The sequence below is a fragment of the Miscanthus floridulus genome, chromosome 17, assembly GCF_019320115.1.
Source record: "Miscanthus floridulus cultivar M001 chromosome 17, ASM1932011v1, whole genome shotgun sequence".
Classification (NCBI taxonomy): Eukaryota; Viridiplantae; Streptophyta; class Magnoliopsida; order Poales; family Poaceae; genus Miscanthus; species Miscanthus floridulus.
Window position 1 is genome coordinate 29,792,114 of NC_089596.1, and position 21,348 is coordinate 29,813,461.

The 21,348-nt window shown below is 46.1% G+C and overlaps 3 protein-coding genes and 1 non-coding gene across 4 annotated transcripts; 3 read left to right on the forward strand and 1 right to left on the reverse strand.

The window, feature by feature from the left end:
• Nucleotides 1-6,435: 6,435 nt before the first annotated feature.
• LOC136515011 (heat shock 70 kDa protein 15-like) lies at nt 6,436-15,156 on the forward strand. Its single transcript, XM_066508708.1, has 10 exons — nt 6,436-6,583; nt 6,847-8,075; nt 9,477-9,683; nt 9,810-9,905; nt 12,795-13,019; nt 13,339-13,533; nt 13,604-13,750; nt 13,997-14,146; nt 14,399-14,529; nt 14,608-15,156. Exons 2-10 carry the CDS (start codon nt 6,906-6,908, stop codon nt 14,813-14,815), a joined length of 2,529 nt encoding a protein of 842 aa, XP_066364805.1. The 5' UTR covers nt 6,436-6,583; nt 6,847-6,905; the 3' UTR covers nt 14,816-15,156.
• Nucleotides 15,157-15,862: 706 nt separating this feature from the next.
• Nucleotides 15,863-15,933, forward strand: TRNAG-GCC (transfer RNA glycine (anticodon GCC)). Its single transcript has one exon. It is a non-coding gene; the product is annotated as a tRNA-Gly (tRNA).
• Nucleotides 15,934-16,265: 332 nt separating this feature from the next.
• On the forward strand, nt 16,266-17,904 carry LOC136517384 (noroxomaritidine synthase-like). The gene has a single exon (XM_066510936.1). It carries the CDS (start codon nt 16,299-16,301, stop codon nt 17,889-17,891), a length of 1,593 nt encoding a protein of 530 aa, XP_066367033.1. The 5' UTR covers nt 16,266-16,298; the 3' UTR covers nt 17,892-17,904.
• A 390-nt stretch (nt 17,905-18,294) lies between these two features.
• LOC136517385 (large ribosomal subunit protein eL20z-like) lies at nt 18,295-20,740 on the reverse strand. Its single transcript, XM_066510937.1, has 5 exons — nt 20,563-20,740; nt 19,129-19,299; nt 18,815-18,947; nt 18,586-18,703; nt 18,295-18,432 (listed from the first exon to the last, which is right to left on the reverse strand). The coding sequence occupies exons 2-5, from the start codon at nt 19,136-19,138 to the stop codon at nt 18,340-18,342; spliced, it is 354 nt and encodes a 117-aa protein (XP_066367034.1). The 5' UTR covers nt 19,139-19,299; nt 20,563-20,740; the 3' UTR covers nt 18,295-18,339.
• Between the last annotated feature and the right edge of the window lie 608 nt (nt 20,741-21,348).

Sequence of the window (21,348 nt, forward strand, 5' to 3'; positions counted from 1 at the left end):
GCATCCGCCGGTGCCTCCGTCGTGCTCGGCGGAAGCACTGACTGGTCCTCGTCATTGTCCGACCACTCTAGCACAGCCGTTCATCATGGCCAAATTGCTCGGTCCTCTCCAAGAGAGATGCCGCCTGATTTGTCTGCATGAGAGCTGGTGGTTTTTCTCCTTTTTTGGACCGGCTCGTCTATCGCCGGTCTTTTCCCGCGGACCTTGTCTGACACTGGGGATGGACTATCCGACGGGGAGCTTGGCTCATCTTCTTCGGGCTGTAGTGGCCGCCGAGGATCTACTCCTTTCGGCCAATCGGCTCTCAGCACGTTTGAAAAGTATATTGCCCTATCCTATGAATGGATCTTTTCATAAGTACGTTAGTCCTATGCTCGGCAATTAATGCTTGATAGACGCGAAGCGAAATGGTTACCTGAGGAGGTGGATTGGTACAGTTGAAAGCTTTTGTTCCTTTTGGCTAGCTAAATGAGACATTCGAAGTAAATAGATCCATGGCACGGTCCATCACTTCCTTCTTTGTCAGACGATATGTGTTTTCCCGGGTACTGTCGTTGTCACCTTTAAAATCAAATGCCGGGTGGGCCCTCTCTTTGCAGGGCTGAAGGCGCTGCACTATAAAGCTAGCCGCCACCAGTTCACCCCGAAGCTCAATGCCCTTAATCAAGTCTAGCAGTTCCATTACCTGCTCCATCTCAGCATTGTTGGGTTTCTCCGACCAGTTAATATGATTAACCAAAATGTGGTGGACATCGCATCGAATCATTGGGTCACTTTGTTTGATATAGAACCATCTGGCATTCCAACCTTTGAGGGAGGTATTTAGGGGAACGCTGATGTATTCGCTGGCCATCCCATCCCTGAGTTGTAGGTAAACGCCACTGACCACCTTGGAACCGCTACCCCCCTTCTTCTTCAGACAAAACAGGTGCCTGAAGAGGTTGAAGTGCGAAAGAACACCGAGAAACGCCTCGTAGAAATGGATAAAGATAGAAACATGCAGAATAGTGTTGGGGTGTAGATTATAGAGGCTAATCGCCCAAAACTCCATAAGATCCCTCAGAAAGGGGTGGACAGGAAACCCTAATCCTCGCTAGAAATAATCCTCAAATACTACAGCCTCATCAGTATGTGGTGTCGGGAAGGGCTCACCACTAGCTGGCCTCCATCCAGCAGTGAGACGGTCTGGGAGAACGCCCGCTGCCACCATCTTATCGAGATCCGCCATCGACATCTTCGACGACACCCACTCCTCGTCATGGCTGGCTCCGGTGGCCACTTTCTTCGGCTTTGTGGCTCCTTTTTTCGGCGCCATTTCCTATGGATTGGTCCTAGGGTTGGAGGCGAATGCTCGCAATTGGTGTGGAATGTGAAGCACAGGGATTGCGAAGGCAGGAAGCAGGGTGGCTTGATAGAGGTAGGAGGCGACGTGTGTGGCGGCGCGGTTATAAAGCACTTTCCCCTCTCTCCCTTGACTCTGAGGGTTTTTGGGAAACCATTCCCGCGATCAGCGCTACTTCGATTCCTCCAGAAGGGTTTAATGGGCCGCAACTTGGGCTATCGTGTCATAGTAGCCCACACCGCTAATTTATCGCCGCCACTTATTCTCCTAATTCTCCGCATTTTAATGAGGCTTAGTAACTGATACTGTACAGCCATTACTTTGAATTTCTCGACGCGGTTTGATTTATCCGATATCTATGCCAGAAACACGGGGACTGGCTACCTGCTCGGATGGTTTGCTAATTTCTGAGCCTAGCACCACGTGACTACGTCACCTACTGTCAGGCTCAGGGACTGAGTGGGCACACTTCACCTTGCGGTGAATGTGTTTGTTTTTTGTCTAGAGGCTACGCTCCGGGACTGGCTGCCTGCTCAGATAGTTTGCTAATTTCTGAGCCTAGCACCACGTGACTACGTCACCTACTGTCAGGCTCAGAGACTAAGTGGGCACACTTCACCTTGCGGTGAATGTGTTTGTTTTTTTGAAGGACTCCGAGCCTCTAAAAGATAAAACTAGGTATCTTTACCTTCGTTTTCAGATTCTAAGTGGGCACACTTCCCTTTACCATGCAGGAATTTTTAATTTTGGACTTGAGCTCCTTATACCCTTATGACATGCCGTGCTTAGAGCACACTGCTCGGCGATGTTGTACGCTGCTTGGCAGCTGCTCACAACTGCTCGGTGACTCCTTATGGTGGTCGGATCACGATTTGGACAGCTCGGTTTTGGTTCGCACCTACTCGGAAAGTCTCAAGACGGTGTTGCACAACGGGTACAAGGCGCTCGGGGACTAGCTGTGGGGGTACGACCCTAGATACCCATGGCAGGACACATGGGCTATGCCTCCAAGGGCGGCCCAGCCCACAAGAAGGAGCCTTGCGGGGCACGGTTCTACTCGGCGACCCCCGCAAGGCACGGAGAGGATATCCTAAAGATGTTATGAGATCTGATAGGATACGTACGATCCCATGTTTCTTGTAATCTGTTATTACTTTCCAGTCATCTCTCAGATCTAACCGACTTGTAACCTAGCCCCCCAGACTATATAAGACGGGTAGGGACTCCCTATGAATTCATGGCAAATCGTACGATAGCTAATACAAACCAACAGGCCACAGGAGTAAGGTGTTACGTCGTACTGACGGCCTGAACATGTATAACTCGTGTGTCTCTGTTGTCTTCTTGTTCTTGATCACACGCTCCTCTACCGATCAATCTACCATCACGGGATACCCCTCGGTGGACTGCCGACGATATTCTATCGATAGAGATGGCCAGCTTCCAGCAACAATATCAATAGCAAAATCAAAATTGGGATGCTCTGTTCCAGCATCTCCATATCCGGCCACCTCATTGAGCAACTATAACACCTCGGGTGTTTCGAGCTTGCTTAGCACCTAAGTTAAGGCCTTAGAGAATCTAGCAAAATAAGTTTTCGAGTTTTAAGATTTTAAAACACACGTGAAATGAAAATCCTAACAAAAAGAATAAAATAAGTAGTTTTATGGTTTGGTACGAAAAACAATTTCTGTAAACAAAAATAAAATATGGTTGTATGTCGTTTAGGTAAAGATGATGAGCAAATAATGAAGATGAGAATGCAACTTTAATTTTGGAAAGTGAATATTATTAACTAGTGTTTTTGGGAGCTTAAAAATCGAATTCAAAATTTAAATAGAACTTTTCATTGAATTAGCAAGATGTTGAAATTGTAGTTAAAGTATCATTTTTGATGAATTATATTGAGCAAAATAGTTAAATAGTGCCTAAGCATTTTGCTCCTATGGGTTAGTATGAAGTATGAACTTTTGCGTGAAATACTTGTTGGTTGAAATTGATAGGGTTTAGGCCTCTTAAAAATTATGACAAAAGTGCTAATGGTTGTTTAGTTCTAGCTGAACCCTTGCCCTTTTCTGAGTCTTAAAAGGATAGTAGACAATGCTATTTTGACATTTAAATTTTAAACTAAAATGTTTAAACACTAGCTTCACGTTCTTGCACTATTGGTTGCCTTTAAGTGAGTACTTGGGCATGGTATAGGTTGTAGTGGTGTTGAGTGGCACGTGTTTTCTTAAAAATTTCCCAAACTTCCTTAGAACACGCTATGACCATGATGTTGGCGCTCCGTTCATGAACTAGCGCTCAGCGCGACGAACCCACGTTGGCACCTCTCTATCTCCCTCTTTGGTCGCTCTCTAGACGTGAGGTTTGCTTCGTCAGCTAGGTGTTAGTATCAACTTTGGGTTCATGGAGTTGGTTGAGCCTTCATCGAGTTAGTAAGTAGTTTTTGGCCTGCTTTAATAAGCGTGCGTGTCACCGTTTTGTCTGTTTGGCCCCGTAGGCACGGTCGCCTCACACGCGTGTGTAGCTGGCGCCGGGCTCGGCCCAAGGCTGTTCATGGCCTTTCCCTATAGGCCAGTGCTGCCTACCGGGATGATGCCATGACGCGCCTCTCACTTCGCCCTACCCTCTTGATGTCCAAGCCGTGTTGAGCCGCTGTGCCGTGTGTAAGGCCGAGGCGAGGCTGCGGCTACCATCATTTGGTCATCATGGCATTTTCCCCCACCCTCCGATTCACCTCGTCACTGTAGCGCTCGCCCTCTGCCTCTCAACCCACCTACCACACCCTGATCTTGATGCCATTGCATGGCCTACTGCGTCGCGATGCCGCGCCGCTGCTTGCACATGGCCATGAGCGGGCACACCTTTATGACTCTATTTGAGCACTAACCTACACGCCTCCTGCCCCTCGCTTGTGCGGTCATGTCCTTATGCTGTCGTGCTCTTGTTGGGTCTTGGCCGAGCCGCTTAAGCCGTCACCACTCTCCGCAATGTGGCAGTGGCAACGCATCATTCCCTCTTCCTTCATAATCACTAGCTCATGGCTTCTCAGCCCAATTCCTCATGTCAGTGAGTAGCATGGGAAGTTAGCTAGGCACCCCATTCTCATCGGGCCTCGCCGTGGTCTATCTACGGTCAATTTTGGTCTTTCCTCGCGGTCGGCCATGAGCGTCGCCGCGACTAGGGGTTTAGGGGTAAGCCAGGACCCGAAGGTAAAAACTCAATTGGTTCTGTTTCTAGACTCGTCTTGAATCCCTCCAGCTGGTGCTCATGTTAGATTGGCATGGGTTTTCGCTGGAGGTACGGTGTCGTATTGATGTCCACCTCGGAGCATCGCCGCGCGGTGCGGGCGCATGTGGCTAGGCTTCCTCGGTCTTTCCCCGTCTCAACTGGTGGCGCAGCTGGCTTCGTGGTAAGCCCTTTCTACTTCCTCGCAACCTCTATCGTCTTGTGAGTCTTTAGGTTCATCAGAACAGCTACGTCGCCAATGCAAAATGTGCAGACCCAGTCGTCGCCATGGTCGACTATGCTGTAGTGCCTCTCTAGGTCTCTAACCGCCGTCTCTAGGAGCACGCCGTCGTAACTTAGATGCTTGGCCACCATAGGTCACCGGAGACCCTTGCTGGTAGCTGGCCTAACCGCGGTTTGCTGATGGTCGTCGCACCGTCGCACGCGGGGTCATCGAAGACCACCCCGTTGTGAAGATAGAAGAGTTTGGGTACTTCTTTGCAAAACCGATGTCGATAGGAAAAGTACGCATAGTAGTTATAGTAATATCTAAAAGCGCGGGGGCCTTTTTGCAAACCCGCCACTGCGTGCGGGCTACCTAGCATTGGGCCATGCTGGGCCGTCGCAACGCATGCGTAGCCGCACCCTGTGCTAGGCTTTTGGGCCGAATTAGTTGCCACCGGCTCTTTTCTTTTTGTAAAGCGTTTTCTAATTTAGTTTTTAAGGTAAACTTGTAAATTTAATATAAATTTGTGTAGTTAACAAAAAATTGTGAAACTAAATTTGTTAGGTTTCTAAAATCATAATCTATCTACTAGTATAATTGGTTCACATAGCTTCATAAGTATTTTCAAGAGTGATCTAATTAATTTTATATGCTTAATATTGTTAAAATATAAACATATAGGAATTGTTGTGATAAAGTGGTGATAGTGTTGACTCTGAAACTTTCACAGTAAACTCCTAGCATTATTAGGCGCTCACGGTAATTTTTGTAGCTCCACAATAATCAGTTTAATCGATTGAGGCCCGTCCGTTGCTGTGGATGATAGTCAGGTCATAGACTTATTATCCTGAGTACATACTTGCTTATGGGAGTGGGAAGACTTGTTACTCTCTTGTCATATGTTTTGGCTCTTTCTAGACAGACTTTTAGGGGTGGATATTAGGTGGAGGTCTAAGCACCATATTGAGACCATGTCTCAGGTGTTGGGGGCTTGGAGTCTAAGTCTGGACGAGGACCTAGACCCCTTGACAGGAGTGGAAGGGGTTGGTTCGCTTGAGCCGTTAGCATTGTGCGTTACGGGAGTGTTCATTTCAGCCGCTACGAGTATAGAAGTTGATCGCACGTTCATAAGCCGCCCTATATGCCTTCATCGTCGTTGTATTTTCTTCTTCTTTTTCATTATTGGCTCCGCTCGCTGTAGCTGTGGCTACAGCGGTAGATCCATATTTGTAGAGTACTGTAGCACATACTATAGAACAACAACCATATTGATATGCCGATTAGGTTGATTACTGCTTATTACTAGAACTAGAACTAGGTTGGAAAACCGGAAAAAACCCATCATCCCATCCTGGACTCTGTTCGCTTTGCTGAAAAATTATGACTGAAAAATACTATTTACTAATTTATTATAAAAAAAATACTATTTATTCACTGAAATAGCAAGCGAGCGCGACCCTATTATCTTTTGACCTATTTCGACGGAGAGATCCAACAGGCGCAAAACTCGAGCACACAGGGTCCCCACCAAAAATAAAAAAAAAACTCAAGCACACATCTAACCGTCCATGAAACTTGGCATCAAACCAGCGGCTCAGATGTCTATCTCTGTCGGCGCAGGATCGTAGCACCGGAGGGTTTCCAGTCCACGTTCTAGAAGATTCCCCGCGGCACACACCGTATATCACCGCCTCCTCTCCCCCTTCTCGCCAAAAGGAAAGCCCTGCCCCTACTTCCGTTGCGGCGCTACGAGCTTCGACGGGCCTCGGTCTCCACCTCTGAAGGTACGATCGGATTCTCCATTCCTCCTTACTGGATGGTTAGATTAATGTTTGGATGTTTTTTTGCGGCGGGTTTGGAGCCGTCTACTGGGACGGCGGGTTTGTAGTCGTCGGCTGGGATTCGCATTGCGTTTGGTGAAGAGTTCATAGCTGTTCGTTTTGATGCGTGAAATTCATGGTTTCGGCGTTCTCGTCTTAGATTTACGGTAGAATTCGTCGCTTCTGTGACCTGCCTAACCTGTAGATCTCTGCCTTTTGCGATGCAGTGGCTGCTCGTGATCCAGATCTGAAGCTGTAGTGGTCGGCAGCTGAGTGTGAATCGAAGATGAGCGTGGTGGGGTTCGACCTCGGCAATGAGAGCTGCATCGTGGCGGTCGCGCGGCAGCGCGGCATCGACGTGGTCCTCAACGAGGAGTCCAAGCGCGAGACACCCGCCATCGTCTGCTTCGGGGACAAGCAGCGGTTCATCGGCACCGCCGGCGCCGCGTCCTCCACCATGAACCCCAAAAACTCCATCTCTCAGATCAAGCGCCTGCTCGGCCGCAAGTTCTCCGACCCCGAGCTGCAGAGCGATCTCGCCTCCTTCCCGTTCCGTGTCACGGAGGGCCCTGATGGTTTTCCCCTGGTCCAGGCACGGTACCTGGGCGAGGAGCGGACGTTCACCCCCACCCAGCTGCTTGCCATGGTGCTGTCCAATTTGAAGGGCATTGCTGAGGGTAACCTGAATGCCGCAGTTGTTGATTGTTGCATTGGTATCCCGGTCTACTTCACAGATCTGCAGCGCAGGGCTGTCCTTGATGCTGCTACTATTGCGGGTCTCCGGCCATTGCGATTGTTCCATGAGACGACAGCCACTGCGCTGGCATATGGTATTTATAAGACTGATCTCCCGGAGAATGACCAGTTGAACGTCGCATTTGTTGATGTCGGTCATGCAAGCATGCAGGTCAGTGTTGTCGGTTACAAGAAAGGACAGCTCAAGATGTTGTCGCATACGTATGACCGGTCTCTTGGTGGGAGGGACTTTGATGAGTCCCTGTTTAAGCACTTTGCAGATAAATTTAAAGAGGAATATAAGATTGATGTGTACCAGAATGCGCGTGCATGCGTTAGGTTGCGCGTGGCATGTGAGAAACTTAAGAAGGTGCTGAGCTCCAACCCAGAGGCCCCACTGAACATTGAGTGCTTGATGGATGAGAAGGATGTGCGGGGTTTTATTAAGAGGGAGGAGTTCGAACAGATCAGTGCCTCTGTGCTGGAACGCGTGAAAGGGCCACTTGAAAAGGCCTTGGCTGAAGCTGGGTTGACTACTGAAAATGTGCACTTTGTTGAGGTTGTCGGATCTGGTTCTCGTGTTCCAGCTATAATCAAGATAATTACTGAATTTTTTGGGAAGGAGCCAAGACGGACCATGAATGCAAGTGAGTGTGTTGCGCGAGGATGCGCTCTTCAGTGTGCTATTCTCAGCCCCACTTTCAAAGTGCGAGAATTCCAGGTATTAGCTCCTTAGCTTACCTTTGTATATCTGTTTTAAGTTACTATGGATTGGATTATACCAGACTAGTATATATCTTAAACTGCTGTCTATGCTTGCTGTGTTTTTTTTTCCTAGAACTAATATTGATAGTTGCTGTTGTTTAACCTGAAAATCCTGCTTTTGATTACCATCAGTAAGGAGTCTGTTTTAAAGTTTGAAGAAAGTATTTGGTTTGATGTGTTGTCCTTTTTTAGATTAGATTACACAATGACACACACTTCATTGCTTGTAAATTGGTGAAATTGTTGTTTAGTTGAGTAGCTGATATGTATATTTGTTTTTGCATATACATATTGAAGTTTAGAAAGATGTGTGCTGCTGTCTATGTTCAATTAACAGTATTGGATACTGCAACAGTTGCATGCCATCTGGATACTAAAACTTCGAAAGATGTGCGCCACTGGAACTGCTAATTCATGCGAAATAGATCACAGCACTGTGTCAACAATCAAACAGTCTATCACCCTTTTTTTCTTTCGATGTTATCTTCACCTTTCCAGATATTCTTGTTGCACGCTGGCTTTTATTTTTTCCTGTGTTCTTTTTCGTAGAACTAATGTTGATAGATGCGTTTAACCTGAAAATCCTGCTTATAATAACCAGCAGTACGGAGTCTGTTTTAGAGTTTGAAGACAGTATTTGGTTTGCTGTGTTGTCCTTTTTTGGCATTACAAATGCTACACACTTCATTGCTTGTAAATTGGTTTTTAGTGGAGCAGCCGATATGTATACTTGTATTTGATTTAGGTTGGCAATAACAGCCACTTAACTAGTAAGTGGAATTTTTTCCTAGGGTGTCTAACATTTTCTTGTTCCAATGACCAACTAAATTTTGCAATACTATTCAATGAACGTGGTCTGGTTTGTTCCTGGTTCGTGTTTTAATATCTAACAAAAAGGACTAATTTGATCTCAGCGATCTTGTCTGGTTAAAGTGTAATTCAAAATGTTCTTAAATTACAGATTCTTCTAAAACAGCCTTTATTTAAGCTTTTCATGGAAAAATTGCTGAAGTAAAAAGTAGGTGCTTAAGTATTCCATTTTCCCCGTATGCAATAGTGGTAGTAGTATTAAAAAATGCCCTCTACGACATTTTAGGTGTGTCCTTGTGACATTCTCACAAACTTTTTTCATTAATTCTTCATTATAGTTTGTGTTGTTTTCCTTTAGTGGTGTATCTTGTGGAATCCTGCCACATGTTCAACAGTAGCAGTTTGATTCACATCACATACAAGTACATGGTGCTGTGTTGTTATGTATTTCCGTACTTAATGATCATAATTAAAACTGTATAAAATGAAAGGTTACTATATGATATGTCTTGCATCCTGGCAATGATGCTGGATTGGTATTTTGCAGGTTAATGATGGGTTTCCTTTCTCAATTGCATTGTCATGGAATGGAGACTCCCAGAATACACCCCAACAAACCCTTGTATTCCCAAAGGGGAATGCAATTCCTAGCACTAAAGCTCTTACCTTCTTTAAATCCAGTACATTTGAAGTTGATGTTTTGTATGTCGACCCAGACGACTCACAAATTTCACAAAAAATAAGCACTTACACAGTAAGCAATCCTTTTCACAATGGTTATGTTATTCAATAGTAGTTCTGCTGGTGCTATATGTTTGAGTATTACAGCCCTTGCATGTATTACGATCGTTGATTTGATATGATGTGCTAAACTCTGCAGATTGGCCCTTTCCAAACCTCCAAAGGAGAGAAGGCCAAACTGAAAGTGAAAGTGCGTCTCAACATCCATGGGACTGTTACAGTTGATTCGGCAATGGTAAGTCACAACAATAGAGAAAATTCCCTGTGTAGCACTGAGAAAAGTTGGTTTCCTCCTATAGCACTGAAAAAGTTTTCATGACTTATATAGCACCAGTCTCATATTTTGTTCCCTAGATAGGAATTCTGTCAGTTATGTTGTAAGTGCCACGCGAAAAGACGAATTTGCCCTCCCTCATGCATGACAAGCCATGTAAGCATGCAGCAGCACGCTTATGACCAACATGCTCATGCACTTAGACTAGTTCTCTAGTAAAATTGGAAGGATATACTTTTTAGAAAAAATGCACTGTAACGCTCATGCAGTTTTGAAAATATCACTGTTTCACAATGGCAGAAAAGCTACAGGTTCAACAATGCATGAACAAGTGAATGGACACAAACACAATACAACAACAACAACAACAACAAAATACAACAACAACAACAACAACAAAGCCTTTAAGTCCCAAACAAGTTGGGGTAGGCTAGAGTTGAAACCCAGCAGAAGCAATCAAGGTTCAGGCACGTGAATAGCTGTTTTCCAAGCACTCCTATCTAAGGCTAAGTCTTTGGGTATATTCCATCCTTTCAAGTCTCCTTTTATTGTCTCTACCCAAGTCAACTTCGGTCTTCCTCTGCTTCTCTTCACATTACTATCCTGGCTTAGGATTCCACTACGCACCGGTGCCTCTGGAGGTCTCCGTTGGACATGTCCAAACCATCTCAACCGGTGTTGGACAAACTTTTCTTCAATTGGTGCTACCCCTAATCTATCACGTATATCATCGTTTCGAACTCGATCCCTTCTTGTATGACCGCAAATCCAACGCAACATACGCATTTCCGCGACACTTATCTGTTGAACATGTCGTCTTTTCGTAGGCCAACATTTTGCCCCATACAACATAGCTGGTCTAATCGCCGTCCTATAAAACCTACCTTTTAGCTTATGTGGTATCCTTTTGTCACATAGGACACCAGACGCTTGGCGCCACTTCATCCATCATGCTTTGATTCTATGGCTAACATCTTCATCAATATCCCCGTCTCTGTAGCATTGATCCTAAATATCGAAAGATATCCTTCCTAGGCACTACTTGACCTTCCAAACTAATATCTTCCTCCTCCCAAGTAGTAGTGCCGAAGTCACATCTCATATACTCAGTTTTAGTTCTACCGAGTCTAAAACCTTTGGACTCCAAAGTCTCCCGCCATAACTCTAGTTTCTGATTCACTCCTGTCCGGCTTTCATCAACTAGCACTACATCGTCCGCGAAAAGCATACACCAAGGGATGTCCCCTGGTATGTCCCTTGTGACCTCATCCATCACTAATATGTCCCTTGTGACACAAACACAATCAGCCCACCAATATACCACAATAGGTTCACATGACCAATTCAAATATTACGTAGGTTCGAACACATAACTTGCACCCAAGTTCACACATGTTACAGTACATTAGGTTCACAAACATAAAAGGCGTACATACATATCTCATACATGAGAGACCATGAAACAATCATAAACTAAGCCACATAGCAAGTCTATCAGAGTCGGTCTTTTTGCCCCTTGTGGCCATTGCAGGGCTGTCAAATGTGACCAAAAGACTCTTGCCCTTTTGCTTGTTAGCAACCTGCTTCCTTTTCCTTGTAGGCTTCGACTTTCCAGGAGCAGTTGTCGTGTCAACAGACATAGCTTCAGGTTGGTTTGAACCAGATCTTGACCTACACCTATGCATGTATGGAAAAGCATTTAGTTTGGCACAATAAAATTCAGAAATCCAGTAAACGAGGAATTCAATTGAATACCTCACAGAGCCTCCAGATTCTGAGTTACCTCCTTGTTGTTTAGTTATAGTTGCAGATTGTAGACTTTGGCTATGGTGACAAGGAAACTACTTAGAGTTAAGTTAATAAATGAGATATTCAATTGAGCACAATTAAATTTGTACTAACCTTTGTGGAAAAGTCATAGAGCGTGCTGGTGCTTCATCATTTAAAGGCACAATGCTTGTCTGAGGTGAGGTGGTCTTTATCTTCTTTGGTGGCCCTCTACATGAGGAATAAGATACTATATAATAATATAATTTTACAACTGCAGCAACAAATAAGATGCTTAATTTTCAGCAAATAAGTTGATTTCTGATCCATCCTGTGCATCAAAAATATCCTGGACCATGAGAAAATTCCTACTACTACCAACATACTGAAGAAATTGCAAGAGAAAGTAACTGACCCTTCAAGCCATCCGTGTTGCCCATGGCCTGGCTGCTGCTCATGGCTCGGCTGCTGCCTGCCTTCCTTCTCGCCGACCTTGCCGCCCATGACCCGGCTGCTGCTCGTGTCGCCCATGGCCGGGGCGCCCGCACACGCCCCTTGGCGGGCCGCCTTCGCTGCTGCGCCGCCCCTACCTCCCCTCCTGCTGACCTTGGTTCCCATCGCCGGGCCGCTGCTTGTGCCGCCCATGGAGGCCAGGCTGCCGCCTGTGCCATCCATGGCCAAGGCCAGGCCACCCCTATTGAGATCTAGGGTTTGGGGAGGAAGACGCCATGGGATAGGAGAGAGGGATGCGTGAGAGCCGAGAGGGAGCGTCGACCTCCAGTGACTCGGGTGACGGTGAGAGCTTGGAAAGGTGTTATTTTTTCTGAGGGTATTTTTGTCCAAGAGGTATAACTGAGATGGAATCTAAACAGAATATGCTCACAAAGCTGACGGAATTCCTATCTAGGGAATAAAAGATGAGACTGCTATATAAGGCATGAAAACTTTTTCAGTGCTATAGGAGGAAGGCCAACTTTTTTCAGTGCTACACAAGTAATTTTCTCATAATAATATGTGTTTGTGCAGCCTGCTTTGGGATAGCTGTCAGTGTTTCTAACACTTTGATGCTACTTTTGCATGCAGATGCTGGAGGATGATGATGTGGAAGTTCCAGTCTCATCTGCAAATGAAGCTCCAAAGGATACTATGAAGATGGACACAGATGATGCGCCAAGTGATCCTGCTGCTGGATCTGATGTGAATATGCAGGAGCCTAAAAGTGCTGATACCACTGAGGCTGCTCCTGCAGCTGAAAATGGAGCACAAGATACTGAGGAAAAATCTGTTCCGATGGAAACCGATGCAAAGGTATGATATGTTCTTGACAAATTGTTGGATTATAGGATGAGGATGATATTATGATAAATTAGTGGTTTTTTTGTTTTATTGTCATGGGTGAGCTGCCAGACACAGTGCTTTCTGTTTATTCAGAGTTTTTTTCTTGTATCTTGAGATGTCATCGCAAAGAGTAATTTATAGGCTACCTTTCTTCTTCTGTCCATGTGTGTTAGAATTATAATAATTGTTTGTCCATGTAAGTTATAATACTTGTATTTTGTTCTGTTTATGAATGCCTGGTTGTATGTTCATAAACTAATAATTTGTTGGTTGACTTTATTGTATTTAGGTTGAGCCGTCAAAAAAGAAAGTTAAGAAAACTACTGTTCCAGTCCATGAGTTGGTCTATGGGGCCTTGGCTGCAGCTGACCTGCAGAAGGCTGTAGAGAAAGAGTATGAGATGGCTCTTCAAGACAGAGTAATGGAAGAAACAAAAGAGAAGAAGAATGCTGTTGAAGCTTATGTGTATTACATGCGTAACAAGGTATATTGAGTTACATATACCATTGTTGTCTTGTGAAGTTGTGAGCCTGATTTTGTTTTCTTCTATTTAGCTATATGACAAGTACAGTGATTTTGTCACACCTGAGGACAAGGAAGGTTTGATTGCTAAGCTTCAGGAGATTGAAGACTGGCTCTATGAAGATGGCGAGGATGAGACCAAGGGAGTTTATATTGCTAAACTAGAAGAACTTAAAAAGGTATGCCTTCTTTAGCATACTTGCACACTATTCTATGTTTGATCATTGGTATAATGTTTTTCGGTATTTACGGTTTTAGCAGTGGCGGATATAGGATCTAAGCCAATTAACGGTCATTGCAAAATTTAGGGCTAAATGTATTTTGGCAAAAGCTGTGGGGCCAGGTGGCCCGCACAGCTTATGCCTACATCTGCCACTGGGTTTTAGATAGATGATGGATTTTTTTTCTTTCCTTTCTGATTGCAGGTTGGTGATCCTATTGAGGTGCGCTTCAAAGAATGGGAGATTAGAAGTTCTGCTGTTAGCCAACTGGTATACTGCATCAATAGCTTCAGAGAAGCTGCACTGTCTAATGACCAGAAGTTTGAACACATAGACATGTCAGAAAAGCAAAAGGTATATCTCTAACTAGTAACTATAAATAAATATAAGACATAGTGTAGTTGAGCTTTCTTCATTCTATTCCCATGGTAGATTACCTTAACTGCAATATGATTCACAATTTTTGAGAAATACTTTGTCATTGGCTTGCATTTCTGATATAGCTGTTCTCAGCATGCAAGTCTGGTTGTTCTGGTGGTATTGTGGCAGAAGGATTAAGGAATAGGTTATGGTGTTTTCTGTTACTAATTTCATTCTGTTTTGCAGGTCATTAACGAGTGTTCGGAAGCAGAGACTTGGCTAATAGAGAAAAAGCAGCAGCAGGATGCTCTGCCAAAGCATGCAAATCCGGTCCTTCTTGCTGCTGACCTTAAGAAGAAAGCTGAAACACTCGACAGGTTAGTATATGGTCGCCCTTCTCCCTTTCTGAGACACCTTATTACTGGGAGGCCTTATCCCTAAACCTTGATCTACAGGTTCTGCAAGCCGATTATGACAAAACCAAAGCCAGCTCCTAAGCCACAGACTCCGCCTCCGGCAGAAACCCAGGCTCCTGAGCCTCAGACACCAGAGCAGCAGCAATCAAATGGCGAAAGCACAGCCAGTGAGGGAGCTGCAGAGGAGCCTCCAGCCGAGCAGATGGACACAGACAAACCTGAGGGAGCCACAGATCCCTCGGCCTAGCTTTTGCCGTTGATCAAACATTTGTGTGATTGACCCTGTTCACCTGCTGTTATAGTCGGTAGGGGTGTGAACTAAGCGAGATGGTTGTTCGGTCACATTTGAGGATGTGTGTTGGGACGTTTAAGTTATTCTGTTTCTTGTTTCTTGACAAAGGAGGTGGTTGGATGGTTGAAGGATTAAGAGCAGTGGGGTACACTTTCTCAGGTTTTTCCCCCACGCGCTTGATGTAATCTTTATTGATGATGGTCCGTAAGACCGTGGGTAAATGGCGATTCTGAATTTTCTGTGTTTTTATTGTAAAGGTTAATTTTGTTTTTGCTGGAAAAACATCATGGTCTGCACATTTAGTTCAAATTAACATTTAGCTAAGATTATTCGTCACGTCTCTGCACCAACTGTTCCAACTAAGGTCGTCTCTGCCACATTTTATCCAGAAGTTTTCTGGGGTGACTGCTAGATAGCTTCGCTTTAAAAAATCAGTTCCATACCATGTTCTTTTTAAAAATATTAGCTTTTTCTAGCTCCCTCTCTTCTATCAACTAGAAATTATTTTACCAAACATTTACCAGTGCAGCTGCTCAAGAAGCCGGAAAGAAAAATCTCATCAGTGAAGCAGGGTTGTACAAAATAGGTAAGTAGAGCTTTGAACACTTCCTGCTGTACCAATGTGGCGAGTGGGAATTGGAGCTGGTGAAATGTAGGGCCTCACTGGAGCTGGTGAAATGTTAGCTTACCAGTGTGGCGAGTGGGAGCTGGAGCTGGTGAAATAGCTTCCGTGGCTACTCTTTGCAGGTCCCCTAGCTACTCTTTGCAGTTGATTTTGGGTAGAAGGAAAAAAATTAGGCTCCTTGCTACAGTAGCAATTATATGGAAGCTCTAGCAGGAGGCAAATTTATCAATAGTTCCGGTAGTCTTGTATATAGCTAGCGAGATCATGGTTTCTTCATTAAAAAACTGGTACTCCTAGTGATTTGCCAATTGTGCTTATGTCAACTCATTTTATTTATTCCTTTTAATTAAACTTTAGTATGCGATTAGGAAAACAAAGCACCAGTGGTCTAGTGGTAGAATAGTACCCTGCCACGGTACAGACCCGGGTTCGATTCCCGGCTGGTGCATGTTTTTGTTCTCCTCTCCTCCGGCATCGTCAGTTGTCGTTGACACCTTTTCGAATGTTTTTTTTCCTCCTTTTTCCCCGTCTTGATCTTCCATTCCACCTATCCATGTGCTACTTTTGTTAAGGACAGCTACAAACTACTATCGGTAATAGTGACGACGAAGTGGTAAAAGCAATAGCCACGCAAATGTTGTGAGCCCATGGCCATGGGAAGCACACTCCCACGGACAAGAACCACCTGCAGAAACACACGATCATGCCATTGCCATGCACGCACGCCTATCTATCTAACCATGCTAAGCTTGCTAACGTACATGCCACCACCAAGCCACAGTTGTTCCTTCCACCTTTCATGCACGCTCAGCCATGGCCATGGGCGCCCTCCGGAGCTTGGCCCTCTCCTACCCGGAGTTCCTCGTGGCCGCGCTGTGCTTCGTCTCCCTCTCCACCCTGCGCCTCGCGGTGCGCGCGCGGCGGCAGGGCGCCCCTGTGAGCTGGCCCGTGGTGGGCATGCTCCCGTTCGTGCTCGCCAACCTCGGCCGCCTCCTGGACGCCACCGCCGACGCGCTCCGCGGGTCCGGGTGCACGTTCGTGTTCCGCGGGCCGTGGCTCGCCCGCGCGGACTTCCTGCTGACGTGCGACCCGGCGGCCGTCCAGCACTGCCTCGCGTCCAACCACGGGGGCTACGACAAGGGCCGGGACTTCGCGGAGATGTTCGACGTCGTCGGCGACGGGCTGCTGGTCGCGGACGCCGCGTCGTGGGCGCGCCAGCGGCACGTCGCCGCCACCGTCTTCGGTACCCCGGCGTTCCGGTCCTTCGTCCTGCGCACCATGGCGCGGCAGACGGCGCGGCTGCTCGTGCCGTTCCTGGACCGCGCCGCCGCGGATGATCCAGAGGGGGATGGTGGTGGCGTCGTTGATCTCGAGGACGTGTTCATGCGGTACTCGCTCGACGTGTCCTACGCCTCCGCGTTCGATGCCGACCTGGACACGCTGTCCGTCGCCGCTGCCGACGGGCCGGTGCCGCCGTTCGGCCAGGCCACCAGAGTGGCCAGCGAGTCTGCGCTCTTCAGGCACATCGTGCCGGCCTGGTGGTGGAGGCTGCTGAGGTGGCTCAATGTCGGCGCCGAGAGGAGGCTGGCCGAGGCCAAGGCGGTCCTCGATGAGTTCGTCTACCGCGAGATCGCCCAACGCAAGTCACGGCTCGCCATCGGAAGCCAAGCAGGAGAAGGCAGCGACCTCCTCTCACTGTACATGGCGTGGCCGAGGGACCCCGGGCTGAGCGAACGGCAGAGGAACCAGTTCCTCCGGGACTCCGCCGTTGGATACATGTTCGCGGCCAAGGACCTCATCGTCGCAGCGCTCACCTGGTTCTTCTACATGCTCTGCACGCACCCGCACGTCGAGGCCAAGATCCTCGAGGAGATCAGGTCCCTGCAACCTACCGCCACGGTCGCGGCCACCGGCGGCGGCGAGCACGCCGTGTTCTACTCTGACGCGCTCCAGCCCGCGTCCTACCTCCACGCGGCGGTCCTGGAGACGCTGCGGCTGTTCCCGCCGGCGCCGTTCGAGGAGAAAGAGGCAGTTCGCAGCGACGTGCTGCCTGACGGCACCACGGTGGCTAAGGGTACCAGGGTCATCTTCTGCATCTACGCCATGGGCAGGATGGAGGGGATATGGGGCAGCGACTGCCACGAGTTCAAACCGGAGCGGTGGCTGTCCGACATTGGCCGAGTCCGGCACGAGCCCAGCCACAAGTTCGCCGTGTTCAACTGCGGCCCCAGAAGCTGCCTTGGCAAGAACCTGGGGCTCAGCAACATCAAGATTGCCGCTGCAGCGATCTTATACAACTTTCAGGTGGAGCTCGTCGACGGCCAGGTCGTTGAGCCGCAGAACTCAGTGGTGCTCCACACCAAGAACGGGATGAGGGTTAGGATCAAGAGGAGGCAGGCGGCATGATGCACCGTGCTACCTTTTTATCAGTTAAACTCCAGAAAATGGCGAGGAAAGGAACAAAAGGTGATAGAGCTTATATATTAGAATAAAAATGGAGCACAAATTCCATTCCAGATTAATCTGCTCATGTAATTTCAGACAGGTTGGTTACAAGTTCTGAACTTTGATTGTTCTCATCAGGCAAATTACCGGTACAAAATTGTTCAATAGTTTCAGGGGAGGGAAGGAATTGCTGCATATAGTATAGATTTAAGATTTCCACAAGTTCAGTAACATGTAATGTACACTCAACAGGTAATACTTAACACTGGTGATACTGTATCATGCTAAACAGAATCCTTTGATTTCCCTTTTGCAGTCCAACAATAAATGGAAAAGAATCTAAAGCATATTTCAGTTAGTAGTTCAGCGCTGATGTTTTGCAATAGATATCTTGCTGCTATCATTCAGGTCAAACTGCACAGCTGCTCAAGAACCGTTTGTTGGCACAACATATCAGCAGAACAGAAAGGGTTATAATAGCTGCAGCTGTAAAGATAACCGCCTGCACAAAACAAACCAGAGGAACTGTAATAAGAAACAAAATGATGTCCTTCAACATAAACTCAAATGAGTTCATTGCAAAGAGCATAAACTTGAAATTCCCTCATAGGATAAAGAGTTTGTGCAGTGAATGTACAGTAGTTCTGAAACTAACCAGAACAGAAGAAGCAGCGAGTCCAGGCCGTTCACGAGGGTCCCGATTGTAGTACTTGCAGCAATAAAGAAGAGCTGCAACGTACCAAATGATAGGGCACAAGAAACCTAGAAGAAAACTGCAATAGTAATATGTTCAAAACAGCATTTACAAGCGAGAAAAAGATTATTGCAGTTCACTGCCAAAGCAGATTTTTTTTACAACAAACTGCCAAAGCAGATTGACTCACCAAGACCAACCTATTCCACAGCCACAGCAGGGGAGCCGTCTGTCATATATTGACAATCGTGGATTTTCTTCATCTCCAAGTAGTGTGTACTTACCAAGGCATGCCTGGCAATGACAAAATTCATCTGACCTTCCTGTGAAATTCAGAAGAACCAATGAATTTAATGCAAAATGGCTCCAATAGATATTTGAAATACTCTTCACTATAAAGGTTGAACACACTTCTTCTGAAATGACAGTGAGAATTTTAAGGTCCAACAAACATGTTATAGTTATTGTGCATGGAACATGAGGATAAGGTATAAAAAAATTTACCTCCCCTCATAAAAAACTAAGGCGCAAACCCCCTGGCCGCAACAGTATTACAATTACTTGGCAAAGTTAAAACCAATAACCTTGAAGCTTATCAGCATTTGCAGATATCTCACTGCTGTTGTAAGGGCCTAACGAAAACTGGTGCTAAGAACAAGTCATCTCAGGTAGCAGCTGCACAGATCAGACATGAGATGTTAGCATGAAAATCTGACGGCGCCTAATCTGTCAAAAGCAAATTTTGCAGGAGAAAATAAATTTCAACAAATTGACATCTTAGGTAACTCGGTGTATGCAAACCATGATGCCGTACTTGATTTCTGAATTAAAAAACATGCAGTACAGAAACCTTGAAGGCCCTTTTATCCTGTTGTCACTGTTTAGCTTTGGCATGAGCATGTCAGCACAAATTATGGATATTTTTTGTGTAAACTTCTGACTGGAGACCATGTTATATTAGTGGTTTAACTATTTATTGTCAGGTTTAGTGTTTGCTGTAGGCTTGGTGATCTTTGGCTGTAATGGAATTGGGGCATTTAGATTTCGCCCTACCCTTCAGATTTGAAAGGGCCATCTTCCTCATGATGGATAATATATAATGGATTCAACATCATCATAGGAAAAATTAGTAGGTTAAACCAGTATCCAAACACATTAGCCTATGCATGAGGAGATGGTGCAGTCTATATAGTCAGACATGTGAAAACAAACATAGAAGCCACTCCAACACAACTAGATCTAAGAGAGTACGGGCACAACATGAGTCATCTGTATCTCTCACAAGTTTATGCGTTACTCGGAATCTTAGACTGATTATCAACCTGAACTCACAGTTCTGGTGCTGCTCTAACTGAACTTGATCTAAGGTAGTACAGGCTTGCGATATATACTGACAATTACTCTAGAACAGGAGTTGAGCCCATTGTTTCAGATCTACAAAACATATGGTGAACCACAAAAGTCATTCCAAATCCAACATTTTTGAGCCAGTCAGGTTCCTTGTGCTTTGCTGCCACATTCTAAGATTGCATAAACGCCAAGTTGTTATCCTGGGCCAGAGCCAAAGCAAGCTCTTTCCACACTTTTTCCTCAAAACGAAGTGTGGAAAACAAGAGTAGTAACAGCTCCAGGTTCACTACCCAAGACTCTATCGAAGCTCCGGTCAGTAATACCGACGAACAGGTTGCGCTCACAGGTCAACGCCTCACAATAACAAGGGACCAAGAACCGATCGGCGGCCCACTACACCAGACTAAAACAGCAAGCACGCGGTCCTGAGATTCAGCAGGAGCTACATTCCCGGTCCGGTCCAGAATCTCGAAATGCTCCCGCGCAAGGAGAAAACCAAGAACCTAGCCTCGATTCCGCGGAAGCAAAGGGGAACCTCGGTGGCGTCGAACCGCGGGACAGGGGCGGGGCGGGGCAGGAGAGACTTACGTGCCCGGACGGAAGCTCATGCGAGGAAGGGGGCTATGGAATTTCCGGGCTCTGCTTGCGTTGCGTGCGCGGCTTGGTGAGGAGCTTCGTTTGGTCCGGTTGTGGGTGGAGACTGGAGAGGGACGCGGGGCCTGGGAACGAGCTGGGGGTGGGGGAGGCGGAGAGCTGGAGCGCTGAGCGCGCCTGTGCTTTGGGTTTCGCTTCCCGGTACGTTAACAGACGGGACGTGATGTGATCATGTGAATGATCCAGATCTGATGCCTGATTATATTTTTTAGAACAAAAAAAACAGAGAGATCTGATCATCTGAAGCTGCTTAGGGCAGGGTAGGGGTACCTGACTGATTTGATGGAGATAAGTTTTCGGGGATACTTTTAGCTGAAACTCATAAAGGTACTGTGCTTTTTGAACATAACAAGAAGAGGAGGCATAATCTGTATTTGGTCACTGATAAAAAAAGATCAGGTAGTTTAGCTCATCTGTCTTTGTGTTGGCCAACAACGCGGTTAGTACAGCTTATTTGTGCTGGTAGCTACATTAACCAATAGCCTAACCTAGACAGAAACAAATAAGCATATTTTGACTAAGTACAGCATAGCTAAACACGGTAGAGGTGACATCAATTTTGTCAGCTATATCTTGTACCTCTTTATTTTAAACATAGAGTCATAAACGACCGTATACTCCCTCTGTCCCAAAATACATGAATTTTTTTATTTTTAGACATCTTGTTTGAATGTTCGTCTTATTCAATTCTTTTTGTATAAATATTTTTATTTTATTTTA

Coding starts and splice junctions, on each gene's coding strand:
- LOC136517385 (XM_066510937.1), bottom strand. Junction 18,704..18,814: donor TGTGGAATAGGTTGGTCTTG/GTGAGTCAATCT, acceptor TTACTATTGCAG/TTTTCTTCTAGGTTTCTTGT. Junction 18,433..18,585: donor TCGCTGCTTCTTCTGTTCTG/GTTAGTTTCAGA, acceptor TGTTTTGTGCAG/GCGGTTATCTTTACAGCTGC.
- LOC136517384 (XM_066510936.1), top strand. CDS start 16,299: ATGGCCATGGGCGCCCTCCGGAGCTTGGCCCTCTCCTACCCGGAGTTC.
- LOC136515011 (XM_066508708.1), top strand. CDS start 6,906: ATGAGCGTGGTGGGGTTCGACCTCGGCAATGAGAGCTGCATCGTGGCG. Junction 8,076..9,476: donor TCAAAGTGCGAGAATTCCAG/GTATTAGCTCCT, acceptor GGTATTTTGCAG/GTTAATGATGGGTTTCCTTT. Junction 9,684..9,809: donor AAAAAATAAGCACTTACACA/GTAAGCAATCCT, acceptor TAAACTCTGCAG/ATTGGCCCTTTCCAAACCTC.